This window comes from Ranitomeya variabilis, chromosome 1 (genome assembly GCF_051348905.1).
Source record: "Ranitomeya variabilis isolate aRanVar5 chromosome 1, aRanVar5.hap1, whole genome shotgun sequence".
Taxonomy (NCBI): Eukaryota; Metazoa; Chordata; class Amphibia; order Anura; family Dendrobatidae; genus Ranitomeya; species Ranitomeya variabilis.
In genome coordinates, this window is record NC_135232.1 from 664,599,906 (window position 1) to 664,624,248 (window position 24,343).

Below are 24,343 nucleotides of genomic sequence, written 5' to 3' on the forward strand. Positions count from 1 at the left end.
CTGCCATTAACCCTGTGTGAGCAGTGACTGGAGGGGAGTATGCGGGCATCGGGCACTGACTGCGGGAGTAAGGAGCGGCCATTTTCTTCCGGACTGTGGCCATGGCTGATTGGTCGTGGCTGTTTTGCCGCGACCAATCAGCGACTTGGATTTCCATGACAGGCAGAGGCAGCGACCAATGAATATCCGTGACAGACAGACAGACAGAAGGACAGATGGAAGTGACCCTTAGACAATTATATAGTAGATGTTTCCCTTGTGACATGGTCTGGACATGCTGGAAAAAGCAGTACTCGTCACCAAATTGCTTATTAATATTTGAAGATATTTAGATCTCACTGTTCATTCAGGGCAGCGTTCTTAAGCAAAATTGTGAGTGAGCCCAATTCATGGATGCAAAGCCCCAACACGTGAATGGTCTCAGGATGCTTTACTGTAGACAGGACACATGACTCATAGTAGTGCTCACCTTTTCTTCCCTAGACAATCATTATTCCAGATATCCTAAACAGTCTCAAGGGGGCTTCATAATAGAAAATAACTTTACCCCAGTCGTCTGCAGTCCATTCCCCGTACTTCCTGCTCAGTTATTTTCTCTTTCAATTCATATTGTTTGGGACATCTGGAAAAATAATTGTGTGGAGAAGAAACAATGATTGATATCATGAGTCCTGTATCATACCAACAGTAAAGCATCATGAGACCATACATATGTGGGCTTGCATTTTGTCCAGGGGAGTGGGATCACTCCAAATTTTATCACTGCCATGAAGAAAGAATAGAATCTAATTATCCTCGAAGAGCAACTTCTCTCAACCGTCCAGGAGCAATTTGGTGATGAACAATACCTTTTCAGCCATCAGTTAGACTTTGGCCCAAAATCTGATATCCAGCTGCCAGGGTGAATACAAAATTTGTGTCTGTCTCAAAACTTTTGGTCAGGACTAAAGTTCTACCTTACAGTCAGTAGAGTCCTCAGCTAAGTTCTTCAGTCCCAGAACTTTGAATAGAGCGGCCGTAAACACGCGTGACCAACTATCCATTCAGATGGGAAACATGGGACTTCCATTATTGTGAAAGGTGAGGGTCCCATTGATGACATACTTATCACCTGTCCTACGCACTGATTATGGGTAAACCCCTTAACCCTATAATCCTTGTCACATGGCCTTCTACAGCCATGCCAGGCTGTGAACAGTCACAACTCCCGAATCCAGTATAGATCTTAAATAGCCAAACATCCAGCAGTCATGCTATCGATCATGTAGCCATAACTCCAGTAGCCAAAGCTCATCCTCAATAGCCATAACTTTAGCAGCTGTGATATCTGTTACATACCCACGTAACACATCAACGGTAACCAGCTATGCTGCCCATTAACCACACCAGTAATCACATGATCCTTGTCCCATTGTCTGTGAAAGGAACATTAGGAAATATCTATGTAGACTTCCGCTTTACATAACCCCACTGTGTTGTTGGTCTAAGCAAACAGATAACTGCTTTCTGTGATGTCTAAATTGGATTTACGGTTTAATTTGATGTCCTAGTTAACACCAATATATTAATTTTAAATTTGCACTGTTTTTTCTTTAATAAATGTAATTCATTGTTCTGTTTTCCAGCTTTCCCTGGACTTGTATTACACAGAAGATGAAATGTATGAGTTGTCTTATGCGAGGGAACCAAGGAATCATCGGGCTCCAGTAAGTGTAACTGAGGAATTTTAAGAATGTGCTAAGAGTTTATATTGCTAAGTGCTAGAAACTAAAATACATTTACATCTAAAAATCAGCGGTACTAAGCGACTGCTGATCAGGAACTCAATTGATTGGCGATCATTTAATTGCTTGTATACCGCACCTCCTAAGTGCACATAACGATCAGTATTGGGTCATTTAGTGCGCATAAGCTTGGCAGCACATGTCCTATTTCCACAGGATGATGAGCTGCCGAGAACAATTATTTTTTTTTTGCAGAACAAAATATAGTTTCACCCGACGAACGAACATTTTGCTCGTTTATCGAGTTATCATCAGCCTGTTTACACCACAAGATTACGGTGCAACTGGCATTCGATAGTCTTTCAGTTTAAATGCCCCTCTATATACAAGTTGGTAAGATGCATACATGGCCAAACATTGGAGCAAGGAGAAGCAACAGGCCCCTGTAGTGAAAGGCAGGAAGGGTAATAGACTCACACTGATGGAGCAGTATACATGTGACATTGGCAGATGCAGATTCTGACGGGTAACTCTATTCTTGACCTGTTTGGCGGAAAGTACTAGAATTGTGCGTTTACAATTGATAAAGTCCTTTGTTGAGATAAGTTTGAGCCTGTGATTACATAAATGTTCTCTCTATTGAGGTCAGCTAGAATTTCGGCTGGAAAGTTGTCAGAGCATACATTGCAGCTATCACTTGTATAACACTCATTACTTGCATAAGCAGATGTCACAGATGAAATGTGATTCACATGATGATACCATAACCTACATATTCATGGGCGACCGAAGGTGTAAATATATAGTGTAGAGCGCCATAATAAGATACAATGCAGTAAGGGAATCGTTTATAATAAGTGGAATTTAAAGAGTAACCGGTGTTTTAATTTTTGTTTCATAAATCAGTAGTACACCTGAAAATAAGCAACTGTGTAATGGATCTTATCAATGAGATTTGCTTTTTCTATGCCAAAATTAATCAGTCATTATCAAAACTCTCAGTTCTGGGGTAAAATCTGTATTCATTGAAGACGGAATGTTACATTAGTGAGATAGGAGTTGGCAGTTGGTGCTCATACCGTTCTATGTAGATAAGAGGAGAGGAGCCAGAGGCAGAGCTAGTTTGATAATGACTGATCAATTTTGGCATAGAAAGAAGCAGATTTCTCTGATAAGATATATGACAAAGCTGTTTATTTTCACGTGTGCTATTGATTTATGGAATAAAAATTAAAACAATGGTTCCTCTTTAGCAACTGTTACTTCTACATTCAGAGAATTTCTACCTTTGCAGCCATTTTATCACGTATACTACAAAATTGTCATACAACTAATTCACTCTTTTACATGAAACACCTTTTGAAACTGTAGGAACAGGTGATTAATGCCCTTATTTCAGTAGAAGTGTTGCAAACACAAATGTTTAGGTATGAACACATTGTTCCTTTCTTGCTCACGAGAAGGTACAAATCTTAATGTTTATGTGTCATGCTGGTGGTTGTGAACCCACTGTGCCACGGGCCGGACTTACCCTGGCGGGGCATGACTAAAGGGCTACCTGGTGTGCACTAGAGCTCCTGATGGTGGAGTTAAGGTTGAGCTGCAGGTAGCCACCAGGTACCACTCCAGAGCAGTCCCAGATACTGCAGCAGCTGACCTAAAGGGTCAGTAGCACAGATAAAGACTCAGAGTCCTAGGCAGGACCACACACTGGTGTAGGTTCAGACAGTGCAGATTTTGGTAACATGATCAGGTTACTAGCAGAACAATTACAGAGATTGGATTAGATAAAGGCATTCTGGGGCCTGAAAACTAGGAAGGAAGTACAAACTGACAATGTACTAAAGTTGCTCAGGCACCTTCCAACAGGTGAAGGTTCCTTAACTACTAAGTGCCTTCCAGCAATTGGCTAGGGACACATTAGGTTTGCGTGCGCAGTCTCTTTAAGAATCAGACAGCGCATGTGCGCCCTATGCGTGCTGCCAGGAGACCTGTGTGGTGTGCGCAGTGCCTGGGACATGGGAGCCGGAGCAGAGGATGTGGCTGGGTGGCCGGGGCGGTGAGCATGATGGCATCCCTGCCGGAAGGGAGTAGAATGAGCATGCATTATGATCTGTTAAGAAGTGCAAAGCAAGGCAGTTATCTCCAGGTGGTAGGTGCAGTGTCTTAGTAAACACAAACAATGAAGAAAACACTAGAAGAAGTCAACTAGGTCATGACCACCTGGATATAAGAAGTCTGTCTTGTTGTCCTGAGGGTGTGTGCGTCCACCCACATTAGGTCAGTAGGGCTTGTTCTGCCTCTGCTCTGTGCCAGACTTACCTCTATAGTGCCCACATATCTGTCAGGCTCCTAACCAACCCTTCATGACCCCGGAGGCTCTACAACGCTTTGTGTATGCTTGTCTGCTTTCAGTTCTGCATGACTTCAGAGCTCCACACTCTTGGCTTGGCCCTTTTCCACTATCTTTGGCTTTACATGCTGTTCTGTAGGAGCTTTCTCAATTTCCCCACTTCAGAGGACCTGGCCCCTCATGGACGGTGTGCACATAACATTACTCCTCTTTTGTTAGAACCCACTCATTTTTATTGTCTAAAAAAAGCTCCCTAAGCAAAGGGTTTACAGAGTACAATACTATCTTCTAAGAATCTGACATCTAGGCTGGTTGTTACATGTATGACAGTTAAGGACCTTAGAGGACCTGGTGGAAAAAGGAAAATTGTTCAGAAAGATAGTTTGAAAGCTAGCAAAGAAAGCACTTGCCACAATTGCCTCCAGGCAGCGATGGAGACAAGTGGATTAATGGTTTCATCCTGTACTATACACCACACATTGGAAAAAACTGGGTTGTATGGGTAAAGGACACTCTCCTGATAGGTGGGTATAAAAAACCGACTGAACTTTGTCTAAAGTTACACAGACAATCCAAAATCCTGGGAAAATGTTGTATAATCAGATGATGCCAAGCTAGAGCTCTTTGAATGCCAATCTTGCGTTTATAGACTAAATGAAGCCTACAAATAAAAGTACTACACTACTAATTATGAGCCATGGTAAAGATCCATAATGATATGGGGCTGCCTCTTGAACTGGAGGCCTTAAGGTACCGTCACACTAAACGATATCGCTAGCTATCCGTGACGTTGCAGCGTCCTGGATAGCGATATCGTTGTGTTTGACACGCAGCAGCGATCAGGATCCTGCTGTGATATCGCTGGTCGTTGATTAAAGTTCAGAACTTTATTTGGTCGTCAGATCGCCGTGTATCGTTGTGTTTGACAGCAAAAGCAACGATGCCAGCGATGTTTTACAATGGTAACCAGGGTAAATATCGGGTTACTAAGCGCAGGGCCGCGCTTAGTAACCCGATGTTTACCCTGGTTACCAGTGTAAAATGTAAAAAAACAAACAGTACATACTCACCCTCTGATGTCTCGGCCCTGCGCTTAGCAACCCAATGTTTACCCTGGTTACCCAGGGACCTCGGCATCGTTGGTCGCTGGAGAGCTGTTTGTGTGACAGCTCTCCAGCGACCAAACAGCGACGCTGCAGCGATCGGCATCGTTGTCTGTATCGCTGCAGCGTCGCTTAGTGTGACGGTACCTTTAGGTGTGTTGCAGAAACAATGAAATCATGGAATTGTCAGAGAATTTTCGAGCTAAATGTCCTTCCAAGTGTAAAAAAAACTAGGGTGGTTCCGAACACAATGGGTCCTACAGCAGAATAATGACACAGAGCACATATCCAAAAGTATACAAAAATGGTTAACCTGGTTGACTAGTTAATTTTTTTTTACACTGGCAGCAATAAGTCCTGATAACAATCCAAGTGAAAATCTCTGTAGAAAGAGAAAAACTGTCCATGATTAATCAATACTGAAGCTTTTTTCGCCGATCTTGATGAGGTGGTGCGGTAGAGTCAGAAGCTCCTGATTCATGAAGCGGTCCTCCTAATTCATGAATCTGGAGCTTTTGACAAGTGGCGTGTGCCTCTGAGCACAATGCAAGAAATCTTACTCCAGTCTCCGATTGGAGTAAGATATCTGGTGTAAGGAACAACTCATCATGAATTAGACAAGCTGTGATTTCATCCCTTGCGGGACCTCCATCCTGCCCCAGCTCCACCCATTTTGGTGGAGCTGGAAGAAACTGGCATGAAAAAGCCAAAAGTTGCCAAATTTTTGAACAACTCTGAGTTACCCCAAAATTTAGCGACTTTTCAAAACAATTTACTTCACAATTCTGACAAAATTGCTTTGATAAATCGAGACCGATGTTTCTTTTTATTTCTTTTCCACATACGGTAACTTCATGTATGGTGGCGGGTCAACTGTTAGTTAAGTGTTTTAGACATATTACCGTATTACAATATTCTAATCATACAGTTGGTAGACGCTTATGCCTGAAGATGACAATTTTTTTAAATAATAATCAAGGCTGCCAGTAATGTTCACAGCTACATATACGTTTCCTGAATTTTACAGACACAACACAATCCCATATGTACCTGGAAATGATTCTGCAAATCCTGAAAATTAAATGAAGCTTGGTGTAAATGATGGTATAAATAGCTGCAGTTTTTTCACACGTTGGCTGCTCACAAATACAGATATAATATGTGATAAAACTGGAGGTGGATCTAGTTGGCGAGAATTATAACATTAGCTATCACAGTGTTGAGAACAATGATCCATACATAGGTAACGATAGCAGACACAGGGCAGGCAGCACGACTGTTCTTCCTGTTCTTGCTCATCTGTATTCACTGACTCATTTCTCAGGGTGACCCATTAACAAATTGCTGATCGGCTACGATCAGTGGTCGATTAATACACTATTTTTTAACGATTTTTAATACGACTGTTCTGTGCGTAAAGAATATAATTGTTCTCGGCAGCACACAGGACAATGTGTCGCCAAGAATGATGATTTTTAAGCAAGTTATAAGCTTAAAATCAATTAACGTAATCCAACAAACTATCGTTTGCTCTTTCTCAGGTGATTTGCGTCCTGTTAACACCTGCCAATTATGTAATGTAAATGCATCTGTACCGTTATAATCAGCTATGGCAACATAATAATTAGACTTTCTAAAGAAATGTACCTTAATCTATCTATACGCAGCCTGTTACCCCCTCCAAACCCCCGGTTGTCGCAGACTGGGCATCCGGTGTCTCCCCTAAACCAGACCCAAAAACAATCAGCAAGCATGTGCAGAGGATGGTAGATGTAAGTACACGTTCCTCATTTTAACCTTTACCATACAAATGCTGGTAAATCTTTTTGGTTTAGTATAACAAAGTTTTCTTTTGTCTTAGTCCGTATTTAAAAACTACGATCTGGACCAAGATGATTATATATCCCAAGAAGAATTTGAGAAGATTGCTGCCAGCTTCCCTTTTTCATTTTGCATCATGGATAAGGACAGGTAAAATCAAATGTTACCAGGCGACTAACATTCTATACTTTAAAAAAAGCGATGTCCTGTAGAAAAAAAAGAAAAAAAATTAAAGTGGTCAGTTGTTCTGGAAAAAAGTATGACTCTTGTCCATAGGCTGTGTCTGGTTAAAAAGTGGAGATAAAAAAAGATCTATTTTTTATCTACTCCTCAGAAACCCCTTTTTTTTCAAGCTGCATTCGCACATTTTCAAATATTGTGGCAAATGTTTTTTTGCTGCGGTTGCAGAAAAAAATGCACCATGGCTGCAACGTGTGAATGCAGGCTTAGGCTGGAATTACAGTATACAGGTTTTGGTGAAATCTTATTAAGTATTGAGCCAAGGTGTGGATTCAAAAGGAATGGGAAATAAAAAAAAGGAAGAATTCAGGTAAAGAGTAGCTACAACGTGGCCTGAAGCCACTGTGGGTAGGGGGGTTATACTGTTTAACAAGCAGTCCCTTGATTTTGTAGGGGGAAAGCAAAATGAAGAGTTGATTTTACAGGCAATTAAAGGAACGTGTCACCAGAAAAAAATGCTATTAACCTACAGATATGGGGTTCATTTACAGGATAATAGCGTTTTTTAACTTGCCCGATTCCTGCACTTAGCCGAATGCTGCTGTGAGAAAATGAACTTTATTTCCCCCCTTGGCGTTTCAGTTTTAGTCATGGATGCGATGCCGTTGCGGGTTAAATCACCCCTCTGAGAATACAGAGTGGCGTCTGTAACTATAGGGCCAGTCACATGTCCATGATTTTTCATGGCCTGAGCAGTTTGTGGAAAATCACGTAGAAATGTCTGATTTTGATCCAAGTGTCCAATCAAAATCGGCAATGCAGTTCTATGGGTTCATGAAAAAAAGTGACTTCTGTGTGCCGAACGATTTTCACAGACTGTCAGAAAGGAGAAGGGGGAGAAACTTTTTTTTCTACTCTACCAAAGAGAAAAACTTATGGCACTCAGGTCAAACTCTGATTACAAAAAAACAAATCAGTCTGTTTTTCTCGTATGTGAGAAAATCGGACGTCTGAATGTGGCCCAATAATTTTTTTTCCTCCTGGAAAACAACTACCAAAGTGGAAGCAAAAGATGCAACCTATTGAGCTAAATCTGATGACTAGTTTCTCGGTTGTCAGAATACAAGGACCTAACATTTACATTCATCTGATCTTTGCAGGGAGGGTCAGATCAGCAGACAAGAAATCACAGCATATTTCATGCGAGCCAGCTCCATATGTTCCAAACTTGGCTTGGGTTTCCTACACAATTTCCAGGAGACTACCTACCTCCGTCCAACGTTTTGTGACAACTGTGCTGGATTTGTAAGTATTTTATCTTTACCCACCAATCCGCAAGTACAAAGAGCATTCTAAAATCTGACTGCACTTAGTTTTTCTGCATAAAAATTTCCCATGTTATGGGTTTCTTAGCAGCTGCTTCACCATCCTAGGTGTGACTACTTAATGTGTGACGTTGTAAAATATAATTGGCAGTAGCTGCTGTATATAGAAGAAACTACCATGATAGGAATCATTGATGATTTGAAATGAGTGAACACGAACTTACCGTAAATCTTTATGGTTTTTACTGGACAGTTAGTGTCAGGTGCTAAACACCAAACACAGACTTCTCCCAGAAGTCCGTTGCAATGTTCAGGGTTCTGCGGGAAGGAGAGGGAGAGAGGGATAATTTTCCAGCTCAAAATTCTGGTTTCCTATTCTTTTGAATTGGGTTCGAGTTCAAGTTAGGGTACTGTTCTGGCACCCGAACCGAAGTTTGGAATAAAGTTTGGGTTGGGTTCCAGAACTAGAGTTGAGCAAATATATTCGGAATCGGTCACCGAATCTGAATTTGCCATATTAATGCCATATTAATAACCTATTCGTGCCAAATTTATGTTTGATAATCAGCTCCAAACATATTTGTTCATTTCTACTCCCATTGACTCCAATGATTTTCGGATGTGTTCGGCGAATGTTGCAAAAACAATATTCACCGCTGATCATAATCTGAACCGAATTTTGAAAAATTTGCTTAACTGTAACCAGAACCTGAACGTCCATGGGTCCGCTCATCCATATTGATGACTTATCTCAATGCACAAGTGTAGGGGTGGTAAAGCAGAGTGCACAATAAACCCAAGTCCTGGCAAGCAGATCTTCCAAATCCTGGCCTCCTGCAGCCCTGCTCCGCACAAGATATAAAACCACATTCCCATGATGAACATTTAATGAGTTTTTAATGTTGTAAATTTTCTGCACTATTTCTGAACTCATTAAGTAAAATAGGTTACTTCCATTTTTTTTTAAACTCACCAAAAACTCATTGGGGGAATGTAGCCTTAATTATGCGCAGAGCAGGGAGGCTGCAGTATATTGCTTGTTCGCACCTGCCTACTAACATGAGATACTTTCTGTTCTGTAGAGATCACTTTTCCCTCATCAAGGAGATTACAATGAAGTTTATCCCTTACACATACACGACTTAGGATCAACCCATTCACATTAGGTGACAGTCACCTCCTCCTTCTCTGTGAACAATCCAGTCTGCATGGGTCACGGAGCATGCTTAGAAATCTCTCCCATTGAAGTTAATTAACATTTCCAGACTATTCCTTCCTATGATCCATGTGGCTGCAGTACGTCTCCAAATGTAAACAGAAGCTGCTTCCTACTGATATACAGTTAAAAAGAATAAAAAAAACCTACAATCAATAAATGAAAACAAACCCCCCCCACAAAATATGTTTCACTATCTGGTTTATGTTTTTTTAAAAACTGTATTGATGATGTATAATTGAGGCCGACTTCCCATGTCCTTAGGTAAGTTCTACTGATTGGGCAGTGGGTGTACCAAAGTTAGGACCAAGGAAACACAATTAATGCCAATGGTTAGAATATCCTTTTGATGATGAGAAATTAAGAGTTGGCTAAAAAATTAAATGTTAGACCCTATAAGAAAGTGGCCACACTTTTATAGAAAATCAAATATAATATTTATTGGATCATGCTTAAAAACATTCGTCATTATATCAAATAAAAAGTTCCAGAAAAGTCAGCACGATAAACAAGCCTCAGGGAACTGGGATCTAAGCCCATAGCCATCATATAAATAAATACAATGAAAAGTCATAGATCATAGATATTATAACCAAAATGTGCAAATGCTTTGGTATATATAAAACATAGTCATGTGGAGTTAAGTTGATTGAATATATCTAATCATGATTGTATAGAAGAAAAACATAATTCATAACTCACCAGATAAATACATAACAATGCTATCAAGTCAAATAGATGTAAATTACAATTAATGACCCATACCAGTCTTCAGGAAGCCACACCCTGACGCGCGTTTCTCACAGCTTCCTCACAGGAGACAAGTGTTCAGTGGGAATGGATTAAGTTGGAATAGCAACTCCAACTGACTGTTATTTTCTGTATATTTTCAGCTTTGGGGTGTAATTAAACAAGGATACCGCTGCAAAGGTAAAAATTCTATTACTTTATTTATGTCTGACTGTTCATGTATTCCTGCTGGGTGATTGTATATTACTATATAGGAAAAGACTGATTTACAGTTGTTTTGAGACATAGGGATTCACTATAAGAGGAATATACATTGTCACGACCATATTATCATATTTATTACAGCTGGTATATATCGTGTGACACTATAATTGTCAATGTGGGGAAACAAGTAAGGAAGTCCCACCACACCTACATATACTGTATGCAGTCAGGGTGTGCCATAGCTACCAGTGCGGACTTGCTGGAAATGAGGTGTGTAGCTATATTATTATTATTCATTGTTGTCTTCTGTGTTTGTGCACAGACTGCGGGATGAACTGCCACAAGCAATGTAAAGAGCTGGTTGTGTTTGAATGTAAGAAAAGGACAAAGTGCCCCTCAGGAGACAGCAGTTTGTCACCGGACTCCGGACAGACTGACATTTCATTGGCCAGTGGCAAGGGGATGACAAATGGTGAGTATCTATCTGGAAGTACAAATAAATAAAAGTGAAATTATGGAAATTAAGAGGACCCGTCGCCATGTCAAAAAAGTCCAGTTTTTGCTCGTATTTTAATTGAACTCCTCCCCTGAGTAACTTGTTATTGTTTTTTTAACAAGGGGGCGGTGCTCACAGAGCAGCCTAATTACACGCCCCCAGAGTCCTGTGAGCCATGCCCCCAAGGAAAGACCATAAAAATTAGCACTAAAAAAAGTCCAAAACTCTGCAACCGTATGGCAAATCTAAAAAAACAAACAAACAGAATAATTGGGAGCTGCGTTAATAAAATAAGAACAAAAACTGGCTACTCTGACTTACCTTTATACCTTTCACTTGACATTTTTTTTTTTTTTTTTTTACTTTTGCACAGACTGCTCAGCAGACGAGGATCCATTTCCTTACATAAATGGAGAAATAAATGACCATACGGAAATCAGCAAAGACAGGACAATCATGTTGATGGGCAGCTCAGCTCAGAAAATCTCTGTACGGTTACAGCCGGCTGTGAAACATCGCGCCACACAGACAGATGACTGTCCTGCCAGCCCTTCTTTACTCATTCCCGCCGTGCACCGAAGCCGTACCCCAGATCCCTCATTAAACCGCAGCTCATCTCCTTGTCCCAGTCCAATGCTCGTGAGGAAGCGGGCATATGCTAAGTGGGATAATAAAGACTCTGTTAGGAAAGCACGAGAGGAAAGACGAGGAATTAAACCCACAACACAAGAACTGGAAAGAGTAAGTGTTATACCATGATAAAAAAATATGGTAACAACCAATATGGCCACCATTAAAGGGAATGTATGATTGCAAAATGACCTAATGTTTAAACCAAGATTGCCTTGTGCAGGCATGTACTACGGAGGACAGAGAATGAACTTCAATCCAATATTGCAGCCAGCATGCAGCCAGCGGGTAAGGAAAGGGTGAATGAAACACCCGAAAACCCCGCCCCTATGGCTGAAAATTGTTCCCTCCAAATTCAGGTGACAGAGTCCCTTTAAGGATACTCTGAAATCGTTGTGTACATGAGTAATAGCTGCTGCTGAGGCTCTAAAAAACAGATTGTATACAGATTGCATAAGTGAGAAATAATCTCACATTTCTTAGAGAAATGAAGCTCAGCCCTACTCCGTCCTACAGTGGCTTGTGAAAGTATTCACCCCCTTGGCTTTTTAAAGGGAACCTGTCACCACGTTTTTGGAAGATGGGATAAAAATAGCGTTAAATAGGGGCAGAGGTGGGCGTTACATTAGTGTGTGTGTTATGCGTTTATTACCCACCTAAGTTGCCGAAATAACTTTGCAAAGTCTCCGTTTTCGCCTGTCAATCAGGCTGGTCAGGTCGCATGGGCGTTGTCTTCCCCCAGATTTGGCGTAGTTTTCCGTTGGTGGCGTAGTGGTGTGCGCATGCCCAAAGTCCGGAATCCTCTTCCAGGGGATTTAAAATAGCGCGGTGTTCGTTATTGCATTGGTGATCGGTGGGCGCGGCCATCTTCCTTTGGCCGCGCGTGCGCAGAAGCGGCGCTCTGCTGGCCGCGGCTTCAGGAAAATGGCCGCCGCGATATCCATCTGCGCACGCGCGGCATCCCGCGGCCATTTTCCTGAAGCCGCGGCCAGCAGAGCGCCGCTTCTGCGCACGCGCGGCCAAAGGAAGATGGCGCCCACCGCAGGGCTGGGTGGGTTAGGTGGGTAATAAACGCATAACACACACACTAATGTAACGCCCACCTCTGCCCCTATTTAACGCTATTTTTATCCCATCTTCCAAAAACGTGGTGACAGGTTCCCTTTAACTATTCTGTTATATAACAACCTGTGTTTAAATATTTTTGTAATCTGTTGTGTGTGTGTGATGCATCAGCACTAGTGATGAGCGAATATACTCGTTACTCGAGATTCTCGAGCATGCTCGGGGGTCCTCCAAGTATTTTTTAGTGCTCGGAGTTTTAGTTTTTCTTGCCGCAGCTGAATGATTTACATGTGATAGTCAGCATAAGTACATGTGGGGGTTGCCTGGTTGCTAGGGAATCCCCACATGTACTTATGCTGGCTAACAGATGTAAATCATTCAGCTGCGGCAAGAAAAACTAAAACTACGAGCACTAAAAAATGCTCGGAGGACCCCCGAGCATGTTTGAGAAATCTCAAGTAACGAGTATATTCGTTCATCACTAATCAGCACTAAATAGTCCAAGCTGGTGAAATGACAAGAATATAGGCGTAAATTTAATTTATGGGCTCAAACCACTAATAGTGGTCATGTTCATATATATGTATTTATCCCTTTTGTGATGAAGCCCCTAAAAATTTCTGGTGCAAGCAATTATCTTCACAAGGCTGGGGTCACACTTGTGAGTGTGATGCGAGAAACTTGCACATCAATACCAGGCACTGCCGCTAGCACTCGGACCACAGCGTGCGGCTGCTTAGAAATACACGCAGCTGCACACTCCGGTCGCGATTGCCAGCGGCAGTGCCGGGTATTGATGCGAGAGACTTGCGCGAGTTTCTCGCATCACAGTCGCAAGCGTGACCCCGGTCTAAGTCACATGCTTGGTGAGAGGAAGTCCACCTGTGTGTAATTTAAGTGTCTGTCAGTATATACACCTTTTCTGAAAGACCACAGATGCAGCAACACCATTAATCAAGAGGCACCACTAGCCAAACACCATGAAGACCAAGGAGATCTCCAAACAAGTCAGGGACAAAGTTGATGAGAAGTCAGGGTTGGGGTATAAAAGAAAATAAACATATCCCAATCTCTGATGACTCCCCGATGCACCAATAAATCCATTATCATCAAATGGAAAGAACATGGTGCGACGATAAATCTGCCAAGAGATGGTGGCCCACCAAAACTCTCAGCCTGGGCAAGGAGGGCAATAATCAAAGAGGCAGCAAAGAGACCAAGGGTAACCCTGAAGGAGCTGCAGAGTCCCCAAGCTGAGACTGGAGTATCTGTCCATATGACCACAATAAGTCGTGCACTCCATAGAGGTGGCCTTTATGGAAGAGTGGGCAGAAAAAAGCCTTTACTTACATGCAAAAACTGGAAGGCTCATTTTGAGTTTGCCCAAAGACATGTGAGAGACTCTCCAAATCTAGAGAGGAAGGTGCTGTGGTCAGATGAGACCAAAATTTAACTTTTTGGCCACCAAGGTAAACGCTATGTCTGGCGCCAAACCAACACAGCTCATCATCCAAAGAACACCATCCCCACAGTGAAACATGGTGGTGACAGCATCATGCTGTGAGGATGTTTTTCAGCAGCAGGGACTGTTGTGAATTCCGTTCTTGAACTCCCTCCTGTGGTCATGAATGGTACTTCGGCGAGTTCTGTTCGTGGACTCCCTCTGGTGGCTGTGAGTGGAACTGCTGGTTTTGAGGTTGTGTCCTCAGCTGCCCTCGTTTGCGGCTAGGCTGGCTTCTCTATTTAACTCCACTCAGATCGTTACTCCATGCCAGCTGTCAATGTATCGGTACTGGTTCAGATCTCTCTCGGATCTTTCTGATGACCTGTCTACTCCAGCATAAGCTAAGTCCCTGCTGGTTCATTTGTTGTTCATTGGTGTACTAATATGTTTCTTAGTGCTTGCTAAGTTCTTGTCCAGCTTGCTAACATGATATTGCCTTGCTAGCTGGAAGCTCTGGGTTGCAGAGTGGCACCTCCGCACCGTGAGTCGGTGCGGGGGTCTTTTTGCACACTCTGCGTGGCTTTTTGTAGTTTTTTGTGCTGACCGCATAGATTCCTTTCCTATCCTCAGTCTATCTAGTAAGTCCGGCCTCCTTTGCTGAAACCTGTTTCATCCCTGAGTTTGTGACTTTCCTCTTAACTCACAGTTAATATATGTGGGGGGCTGCCTTTACCTTTGGGGGAATTTCTCTGAGGCAAGTTAAGGCTTATTTTCCTATCTTTAGGGGTAGTTAGCTCTTAGGCTGTGAAGAGGCGTCTAGGGAGAGTTAGGTACGCTCCACAGCTATTTCTAGTGTGTGTGTTAGGATTAGGATTTGCGGTCAGCAGAGTTCCCACTTTCCAGAGCTTGTCCTGTCTTTCAGTTTAACCATCAGGTCATTCCAGGTGCACCTAACCACCAGGTCCATAACAGTACAGCTGGCCAACAAAGTGTTAATGCATCTCAAAAGAGGGATAAGAGAAGTTCTGAGACCATTTTTTTTTTCTCTGCAGTGTTTTTTGTCTTTCTTTTCCCCTTAACCTCTGGGTGGTTCAGGACTCAGGTGTAGATATGGACATTCAAGGTCTGTCCTCTTGTGTTGATCACCTCACTGCGAGGGTACAAAGCATTCAAGATTATGTAGTTCAGAATCCTATGTTAGAGCCTAGAATTCCAATTCCTGATTTGTTTTTTGGAGATAGATCTAAATTTCTGAATTTCAAAAATAATTGTAAACTGTTTCTTGCTTTGAAACCCCGCTCCTCTGGTGACCCCATTCAGCAAGTAAAAATCATTATTTCTTTGTTACATGGCGACCCTCAAGACTGGGCATTCTCCCTTGCGCCAGGAGATCCTGCACTGCTTAATGTAGATGCGTTTTTTCTGGCGCTTGGATTGCTTTATGACGAACCTAACTCTGTGGATCAGGCAGAGAAAATCCTGCTGGCTTTGTGTCAAGGTCAGGATGAAGCGGAGGTATATTGCCAGAAGTTTAGAAAGTGGTCTGTGCTTACTCAATGGAATGAGTGTGCCCTTGCAGCAATTTTCAGAAAAGGTCTTTCTGAAGCCCTTAAGGATGTTATGGTGGGGTTTCCCACGCCTGCTGGTCTGAATGAATCAATGTCCTTGGCCATTCAGATCGATCGGCGCTTGCGTGAACGCAAGGTTGTGCGCCATTTGGCGGTGTCCTCTGAGCAGAGGCCTGAGCCTATGCAATGTGATAGCACTTTGACCAGAGCTGAATGGCAAGAACACAGACGTCAGAATGGGCTGTGTTTTTACTGTGGTGACTCCACTCATGCTATCTGATTGTCCTAAGCGCACTAAGCGGTTCGCTAGGTCTGTCACCATTGGTACTGTACAGCCTAAATTTCTTTTGTCCGTTACTCTGATTTGCTCTTTGTCGTCCTACTCTGTTATGGCATTTGTGGACTCAGGCGCTGCCCTGAATTTGATGGACTTGGAGTTTGCCAGGCGCTGTGGTTTTTTCTTGGAGCCCTTGCAGTATCCTATTCCATTAAGGGGAATTGATGCTACGCCTTTGGCCAAGAATAAACCTCAGTACTGGACTCAGTTGACCATGTGCATGGCTCCTGCACATCAGGAAGATGTTCGCTTATTAGTGTTGCATAATTTGCATGATGTGGTCGTGTTGGGTTTGCCATGGCTAAAGGTCCATAATCCAGTATTGGATTGCAAATCAATGTCTGTGTCCAGTTGGGGTTGTCAAGGGGTACATGGTGACGTTCCGTTGTTGTCAATTTCTCCTTCTACTCCTTCTGAAATCCCTGAGTTTTTGTCGGATTACCGGGATGTATTTGATGAGCCCAAATCCAGTGCCCTACCTCGTCATAGGGATTGTGATTGTGCTATTAATTTGATTCCTGGTAGTAAATTTCCTAAGGGACGGCTTTTCAATTTATCTGTGCTGGAACACGCCGCTATGCGGAGTTATATAAAGGAGTCCTTGGAGAAAGGGCATATTCGCCCGTCGTCGTCACCGTTGGGAGCAGGGTTTTTTTTGTGGCCAAGAAGGATGGTTCTCTGAGACCCTGTATAGATTACCGCCTTCTCAATAAAATCACGGTCAAATTTCAGTACCCTTTGCCTCTACTGTCTGATTTGTTTGCTCGGATTAAGGGGGCTAGTTGGTTCACCAAGATAGATCTTCGACGGGCGTATAATCTCGTGCGTATTAAACAAGGCGATGAATGGAAAACAGCATTTAATACGCCCGAGGGCCATTTTGAGTACCTGGTGATGCCATTCGGGCTTTCTAATGCTCCATCTGTGTTTCAGTCCTTTATGCATGACATCTTCCGAAAGTATTTGGATAGATTCATTATTGTATATTTGGATGATATTTTGGTCTTTTCGGATGATTGGGAGTCTCATGTGAAGCAGGTCAGAATGGTGTTCCAGGTTCTTCGTGCTAATTCTTTGTTTGTGAAAGGGTCTAAATGTCTCTTCGGAGTTCAGAAGGTTTCCTTTTTGGGCTTAATTTTTTTCCCCTTCTACTATCGAGATGGATCCTGTTAAAGTTCAGGCCATTTATGATTGGACTCAGCCTACATCTGTGAAGAGCCTTCAGAAATTCCTGGGCTTTGCTAATTTTTACCGTCGCATCATCGCTAATTTTTCTAGTGTTGTTAAACCATTGACTGATTTGACCAAGAAAGGTGCTGATGTGGTGAATTGGTCCTCTGCGGCCGTTGAGGCCTTTCGGGAGTTGAAACGTCGTTTCTCTTCGGCCCCTGTGTTGTGTCAGCCAGATGTTTCGCTCCCTTTTCAGGTCGAGGTTGATGCTTCTGAGATTGGAGCAGGGGCTGTTTTGTCTCAAAGATCTTCTGATGGCTCTGTGATGAAGCCATGTGCTTTCTTTTCTAGAAAGTTTTCGCCTGCTGAGCGTAATTATGATGTTGGCAATCGGGAGTTGTTGGCTATGAAGTGGGCGTTCGAGGAGTGGCGACATTGGCTTGAGGGAGCCAAGCATCGCGTAGTGGTCTTGACGGATCACAAGAATCTGACTTATCTCGAATCTGCTAAGCGGTTGAATCCTAGACAGGCTCGATGGTCGCTGTTTTTCTCCCATTTCGATTTTGTGGTTTCTTACCTTCCGGGTTCTAGGAATGTGAAGGCCGATGCCCTTTCAAGGAGTTTTGTGCCTGATTCCCCGGGAGTTCCTGAGCCGGCTGGTATTCTCAAAGAGGGGGTAATTCTGTCTGCCATCTCACCTGATTTGCGGTGGGCGCTGCAGGAGTTACAGGCTGATAGACCTGACCGTTGTCCAGCAGAGAAACTGTTTGTCCCTGATAGATGGACTAGTAGAGTTATCTCTGAGGTTCATTGTTCAGTGTTGGCTGGTCATCCTGGGATTTTGGGTACCAGAGATTTGGTGGCTAGGTCCTTTTGGTGGCCTTCCTTGTCACGGGATGTGCGTTCTTTTGTGCAGTCCTGTGGGACTTGTGCTCGGGCCAAGCCCTGCTGTTCTCGTGCCAGTGGGTTACTTTTGCCCTTGCCAGTCCCGAAAAGGCCTTGGACGCATGTTTCCATGGATTTTATTTCAGATCTCCCTGTCTCTCAAAGGATGTCGGTCATCTGGGTGGTTTGTGATCGCTTCTCTAAGATGGTCCATTTGGTACCCTTGCCTAAATTACCTTCCTCCTCTGATTTGGTTCCACTATTTTTTCAGCATGTGGTTCGTTTGCATGGCATTCCGGAGAACATCGTGTCGGACAGAGGTTCCCAGTTTGTTTCAAGGTTTTGGCGGTCCTTTTGTGCTAGGATGGGCATTGATTTGTCTTTCTCTTCGGCTTTCCATCCTCAGACAAATGGCCAAACCGAACAAACTAATCAGACTTTGGAGACCTATCTGAGATGCTTTGTTTCTGCTGATCAGGATGATTGGGTGACCTTCTTGCCATTGGCTGAGTTCGCCCTTAATAATCGGGCCAGTTCGGCTACTTTGGTTTCGCCTTTTTTTTGTAATTCTGGTTTTCATCCTCGTTTTTCTTCAGGGCAGGTTGAGCCTTCGGACTGTCCTGGTGTGGATTCTGTGGTGGACAGGTTGCAGCAAATTTGGACTCATGTAGTGGACAATTTGACATTGTCCCAGGAGAAGGCTCAACGTTTCGCCAACCGCCGTCGCTGTGTTGGTCCCCGACTTCGTGTTGGGGATTTGGTTTGGTTGTCGTCTCGTCATGTCCCTATGAAGGTTTCTTCTCCTAAGTTTAAGCCTCGTTTCATTGGTCCTTATAAGATTTCTGAAATTCTCAATCCTGTGTCGTTTCGTTTGGCCCTTCCAGCTTCTTTTGCCATCCATAATGTGTTCCATAGGTCGTTGTTGCGGAGATATGTGGCGCCTATGGTTCCCTCCGCTGACCCTCCTGCTCCGGTGTTGGTCGAGGGGGAGTTGGAGTATGTGGTGAAGATTTTAGATTCTCGTGTTTCGAGACGGAAACTTCAGTACCTGGTCAAATGGAAGGGCTATGGTCAGGAGGATAATTCCTGGGTTTTTGCCTCCGGTGTCCATGCGGCCGAGTTGGTTCGTGCCTTTCATTTGGCTCGTCCTGATCGGCCTGGGGGCTCTGGTGAGGGTTCGGTGACCCCTCCTCAAGGGGGGGGTACTGTTGTGAATTCCGTTCTCGAACTCCCTCCTGTGGTCATGAATGGTACTTCGGCGAGTTCTGTTCGTGGACTCCCTCTGGTGGCTGTGAGTGGAACTGCTGGTTCTGAGGTTGTGTCCTCAGCTGCCCTCGTTTGTGGCTAGGCTGGCTTCTCTATTTAACTCCACTCAGATCGTTACTCCATGCCAGCTGTCAATGTATCGGTACTGGTTCAGATCTCTCTCGGATCTTTCTGATGACCTGTCTACTCCAGCATAAGCTAAGTCCCTGCTGGTTCATTTGTTGTTCATTGGTGTACTAATATGTTTCTTAGTGCTTGCTAAGTTCTTGTCCAGCTTGCTAACATGATATTGCCTTGCTAGCTGGAAGCTCTGGGTTGCAGAGTGGCACCTCCGCACCGTGAGTCGGTGCGGGGGTCTTTTTGCACACTCTGCGTGGCTTTTTGTAGTTTTTTGTGCTGACCGCATAGATTCCTTTCCTATCCTCAGTCTATCTAGTAAGTCCGGCCTCCTTTGCTGAAACCTGTTTCATCCCTGAGTTTGTGACTTTCCTCTTAACTCACAGTTAATATATGTGGGGGGCTGCCTTTACCTTTGGGGGAATTTCTCTGAGGCAAGTTAAGGCTTATTTTCCTATCTTTAGGGGTAGTTAGCTCTTAGGCTGTGAAGAGGCGTCTAGGGAGAGTTAGGTACGCTCCACAGCTATTTCTAGTGTGTGTGTTAGGATTAGGATTTGCGGTCAGCAGAGTTCCCACTTTCCAGAGCTTGTCCTGTCTTTCAGTTTAACCATCAGGTCATTCCAGGTGCACCTAACCACCAGGTCCATAACAGGGACAGGGAAAATGGTCCAAGTCGAGGGGAAGATGATGCGAAATACAGGGATTGAGCAAAACCTGTTTTAATCTGTCAGTGATTTGAGTTTGGAACGGAGGTACACCGTCCAACAAGACAATGACCCGAAGCATACTGGTAAAGTAATGCTCGAGTGGTTTAAGGTGAAATGTGTAAATGTTTTGGAATGGCCTAGTCAAAGCCCAGACCTTAAGCCAATTGAGAGTTTGTGGTTAGACTTAAAGATCGCTGTTCACCAGAGTAAAACCTCTAACTTGAAGGAGCTGGAGTAGTTTTGCCTTCAGGAATGGTCAAAAATACCAGTGGCCAGATTTGTAAAGCTCATATAGACATATCCAAAGTGACATGCAGCTGTATTTATTGCAAAAGGAAGCTGTACAAAGTACTGACTTTAGGGGTGAATAGTTATGCACATTAAAGTTTTCAGTTCTTTTATCCTGTTTGTTGTTTGCTTCACAATAAAGAGAAAACCAAATGTTCACAAATGTAGGCATGTTCTTTACATGAACTGATGCAAACCCTAAAGGAAACAGTGAAATTCCAGGTTGTAAGGTAGCAAAACATGAAATATTGCCGGGGGGGTTAGGTGCGTTGGGGGAGTACTCTTGCCTTTACTTTTGGATACTGAAACCTGTGTAGGACTCCTCTCCAAGGTAACTATTGTTAATAACACGGCTGTGGGGAATTGACCCAAGGTTTGTAAAAGAGCAATGTTAACAAAACCGAGTCCCTTCCTCTACAGTGGGGGTCTATTCTTTCCCAAGTAATATGATGGGGAAGGTTCAAGACCAAGCGTCTTAACGGCTCTAACTGTTCTTTTTATCCCTCTTTATTACAGGAGAGATCATATCTGAAGGAGGAGAACACGAGTCTGAGGATCCAGATGAAAGATGCTCAGAGACGAATTGAAGCCTTGAGAGCGGAACTCAGAAAATACATTCTGGATAGTGAACCTGTAGAGAAGGGATCATAGCCATAGAGTCTGGAAGGCTGCACGGCCCCCGTTTAGTATAGATAATAGCTACTCCGCTGCCTAAGGGGATGATGAGGGTGCTTGTAGGATCCCTACAGATGGAGTACAGTGTGATAACTCCCCGGTGGTAGCTTAGCAGGAGATACCTGTGTTATACTGTATAGAGTTGCAATTGCACAGTATTCAGCGTTTCCTTGAGGGGCAGCTGGTAAATCTCATAGTTTTCGTTAGATCTTGTTACCATTCATTGTGCATACAGGTCTGGTGATGGCTATGGAGGGGCGATGTACAGCGTTGATTCCTTTTGGATCCTCTTTACCCACCTGTAAATCACGTGTTTTGCTTCTCCCTGCCCGGCTGGCATCAGACGTAGAGGTTGGCACCATGCACCCCTGTACAACACCTGTGACAATGAGCGCACTCCATAAATACTCAGACCTCAGTAAGGTCACTACCGCGAGTTTCAGGACGTTTCGCTCCGGTTCTTCTTTTCATCTGTGCCGATTACATTAAGTTAAATGTATTAGCTGTGCAAATGGATCATGGTTTAAAAGTAGAAATCCAGGAAGCTGAAATTTGGGGTGCTTTGTCCCCCAGATCAGAGATCAGCTTTAGCCTGCAGCTGTGGCATGCAAGGACCAAGATGATCATAGGAAATTGTCTTGTTCAAATAGTATCTATGATAAGGTAAGCAAACAGAGCATGTGCCATAATCAAGATTCAAGGCGTCAGATTAGGCTGGGATTTGTAGTTCTCCTCTAAATGTGTGGGTCACAGTAAGCTTGGGTTAGAGCTTCTCATAGACAGATACCTGGTAGGTCATCTCCAAGCAATAAAATAAAAAAGCCATATACTGGAAGTGAAAATTTGACATTCTATGAGCAGAGGTCCTCACTTGGTATAGGTTTCCATACTGATGTCAGTGTTACCATTACCGGCCATTATGTAAATAGCAGCCTGTAAGAAATGGTAGTTATTGTGTGTGAATAGCTAGAAATGACTGCTTGCCTGGACTTATGTTTTATTTCATCCCATTGCTGCTACTCTGTCTGTATTAGGTGCAGGTACTTGTGCCAGTTCTGGGAATCTCTCGGCCATAACCCGATAACCTATGTAAATATTGTATAGTTTTATATGTTAATATTGTCAGTTTTATGTCTGTTATTTAATTACAAGTTGATCTGAAGTCGGTCACTTCCAGGTCCAGAAAGTTAAAACAGGTCATTGTATTCGTTTCAGGATTTCTGTATTTGTTATTCTGGTCTGGGGAGGGGACGGGGATGTCAATGTCATAGTAATAAAAAAAGAGGCAAAAAGCTCTTTATGACTATTGTTGTGTCCTGTTGTAATACTGGTGGGTGTGGACTCACTGCGCCATGGGCTGGCCTTACACTAGAGGGGCGTGACTAAGCAACTACCTGGTTTTCGCTAGAGCCTCTGGTGGTTGAGGATAGGCTTAGCTACAGAATGTCACCAGGTATCACTCCAATGTGCAGGCATGTTAGACCCAGGAGAACTGAATTCACAGATTTGAATATCACATAGGAGATCCTCTCGGTATGCAGAGCACTGATCTACAGCATAATGAATCAAACAGGTTCAGCCAGAAGTTGTCAGTCTACAGCTGCATCATTCCTTGACTGTTGCCTCCATTGTGTAGGGAGCTGAAGATGACGGATGATAGCCTCATGAATGAAGTTGTCTGCGGAGCTGGAATCCAGACTGGCAGAGAAGTTGAGGGACCTCTCCTGCCAAGTCAAGGTAACATCAGACATTAGTAGTAGAGATCAGTTACTCTTACCTAGAATCGTCTCTGCGGCCAACACTAGGTGCTGGAGTTTCCCGAGTTTCACTGGCGAAAAAAAATGCCCTTTGCCACAATACAAACATTCTCTCAGTACCTACGCTTCTGTAGATAGGGTGTAGTTTGCTCAACCTGCATAGGTTCAGACTCTAGTGGTTGCACTTGCGGTAGCAAAGGAGCTGGAAGTTCAGAGCCAGTCTGGGAGGTGCTCTGGCATGAGGGTAATTTTCTACCAGCCAGTTCAGCCTTAATTTGACCAGAGACCCTTCCAGAACATTGCCACTAGAGCTTCTTTGTTCTTTGCCAACTCCGCAATCAAGGTACAGAAGCGCAAGACATACTGGGTTACGGATTCAGAACTCTGCCTTATATTCAACAGAGACGAGGCATGGCCGGGAACCTAAAAACTACCCGGAACATCTCCAGGAACCTCTCGAGATCGCAGGTCTCCTGACCACCACACTCCCAAATAGAATTAGCCCAGGCCAGTGCTTGACCAGACAGCAAAGAGACCATAAATGTTATCATAGTCTAGTCCACTGAAAAGAGGTGAGCATGGTGTATAAAGTGGATCTTACACTGGTTAATAAAACCGCTGCTATCTTTAGTGTCTCCATCAAACAGAGACGGGAGTGGACATTGGAGCTTAACATCTTCAGCCGAAGCTAGAGCAAGAGAATCCCTCTTAGAGGTTTATGGCCCAGAAGGGAGCTGGCCGGACAAGTTAGCAGCGGACATATCTGTGGACAGACCCTACATTTGAGTTGCCACCACACTGATGTGCTGCATCATATTGTCCTGATGCACGCGTTGAGAGAGGACCTCCTCGAACAACACTTGTGCTATTGTCTTGGGTTCCCTGGGTCCAGATGTGTCAGAGGGGTCCACAGTTTGTACTGTAACACTGCTGGGTGTGGACCCACTGTGCCATAGGCCCGGTTATGCGCTGGAGTGGCATAACTAAGGGACTACCTGTTTTTTTGCTGGAGCCTGTGGTGGTGAGGATAGGCTAGGCCTCCGGTAGTACCACTTCAGGACCGGAGAGTCCGAGGCATGAGTATGTGGTATAGGGGAGCAAAGACAGAAACATAGTCAGACGATCTGAGGTCGGGCCAGGGAGCAGTAGGCGTAGCCGAGATCAGGTGTAGAGAGGTCAAGCAGGATGGGTAAACAAGCCGAGTCTTTTTAAAAGGAAAGAGGACTAACAGAGAAAGAACAATGTTCAAGCAAAGAGTGGGG

At 43.7% G+C, this 24,343-nt stretch overlaps 1 protein-coding gene across 3 annotated transcripts in view; it reads left to right on the forward strand.

Moving 5' to 3' along the window:
• Positions 1-22,620, forward strand: part of RASGRP1 (RAS guanyl releasing protein 1) — a 67,430-nt gene extending 44,810 nt beyond the window's left edge. For all 3 annotated transcript variants that reach the window (XM_077263603.1, XM_077263592.1, XM_077263582.1), the window contains exons 10-17: positions 1,626-1,706; positions 6,848-6,952; positions 7,042-7,151; positions 8,342-8,486; positions 10,616-10,652; positions 10,999-11,148; positions 11,546-11,913; positions 21,166-22,620. In XM_077263603.1, coding sequence (XP_077119718.1) covers positions 1,626-1,706; positions 6,848-6,952; positions 7,042-7,151; positions 8,342-8,486; positions 10,616-10,652; positions 10,999-11,148; positions 11,546-11,913; positions 21,166-21,300 — 1,131 coding nt within the window. In that variant the 3' untranslated portion in view covers positions 21,301-22,620. The remainder of the gene's footprint in view (positions 1-1,625; positions 1,707-6,847; positions 6,953-7,041; positions 7,152-8,341; positions 8,487-10,615; positions 10,653-10,998; positions 11,149-11,545; positions 11,914-21,165) is intronic.
• Positions 22,621-24,343: the final 1,723 nt, after the last annotated feature.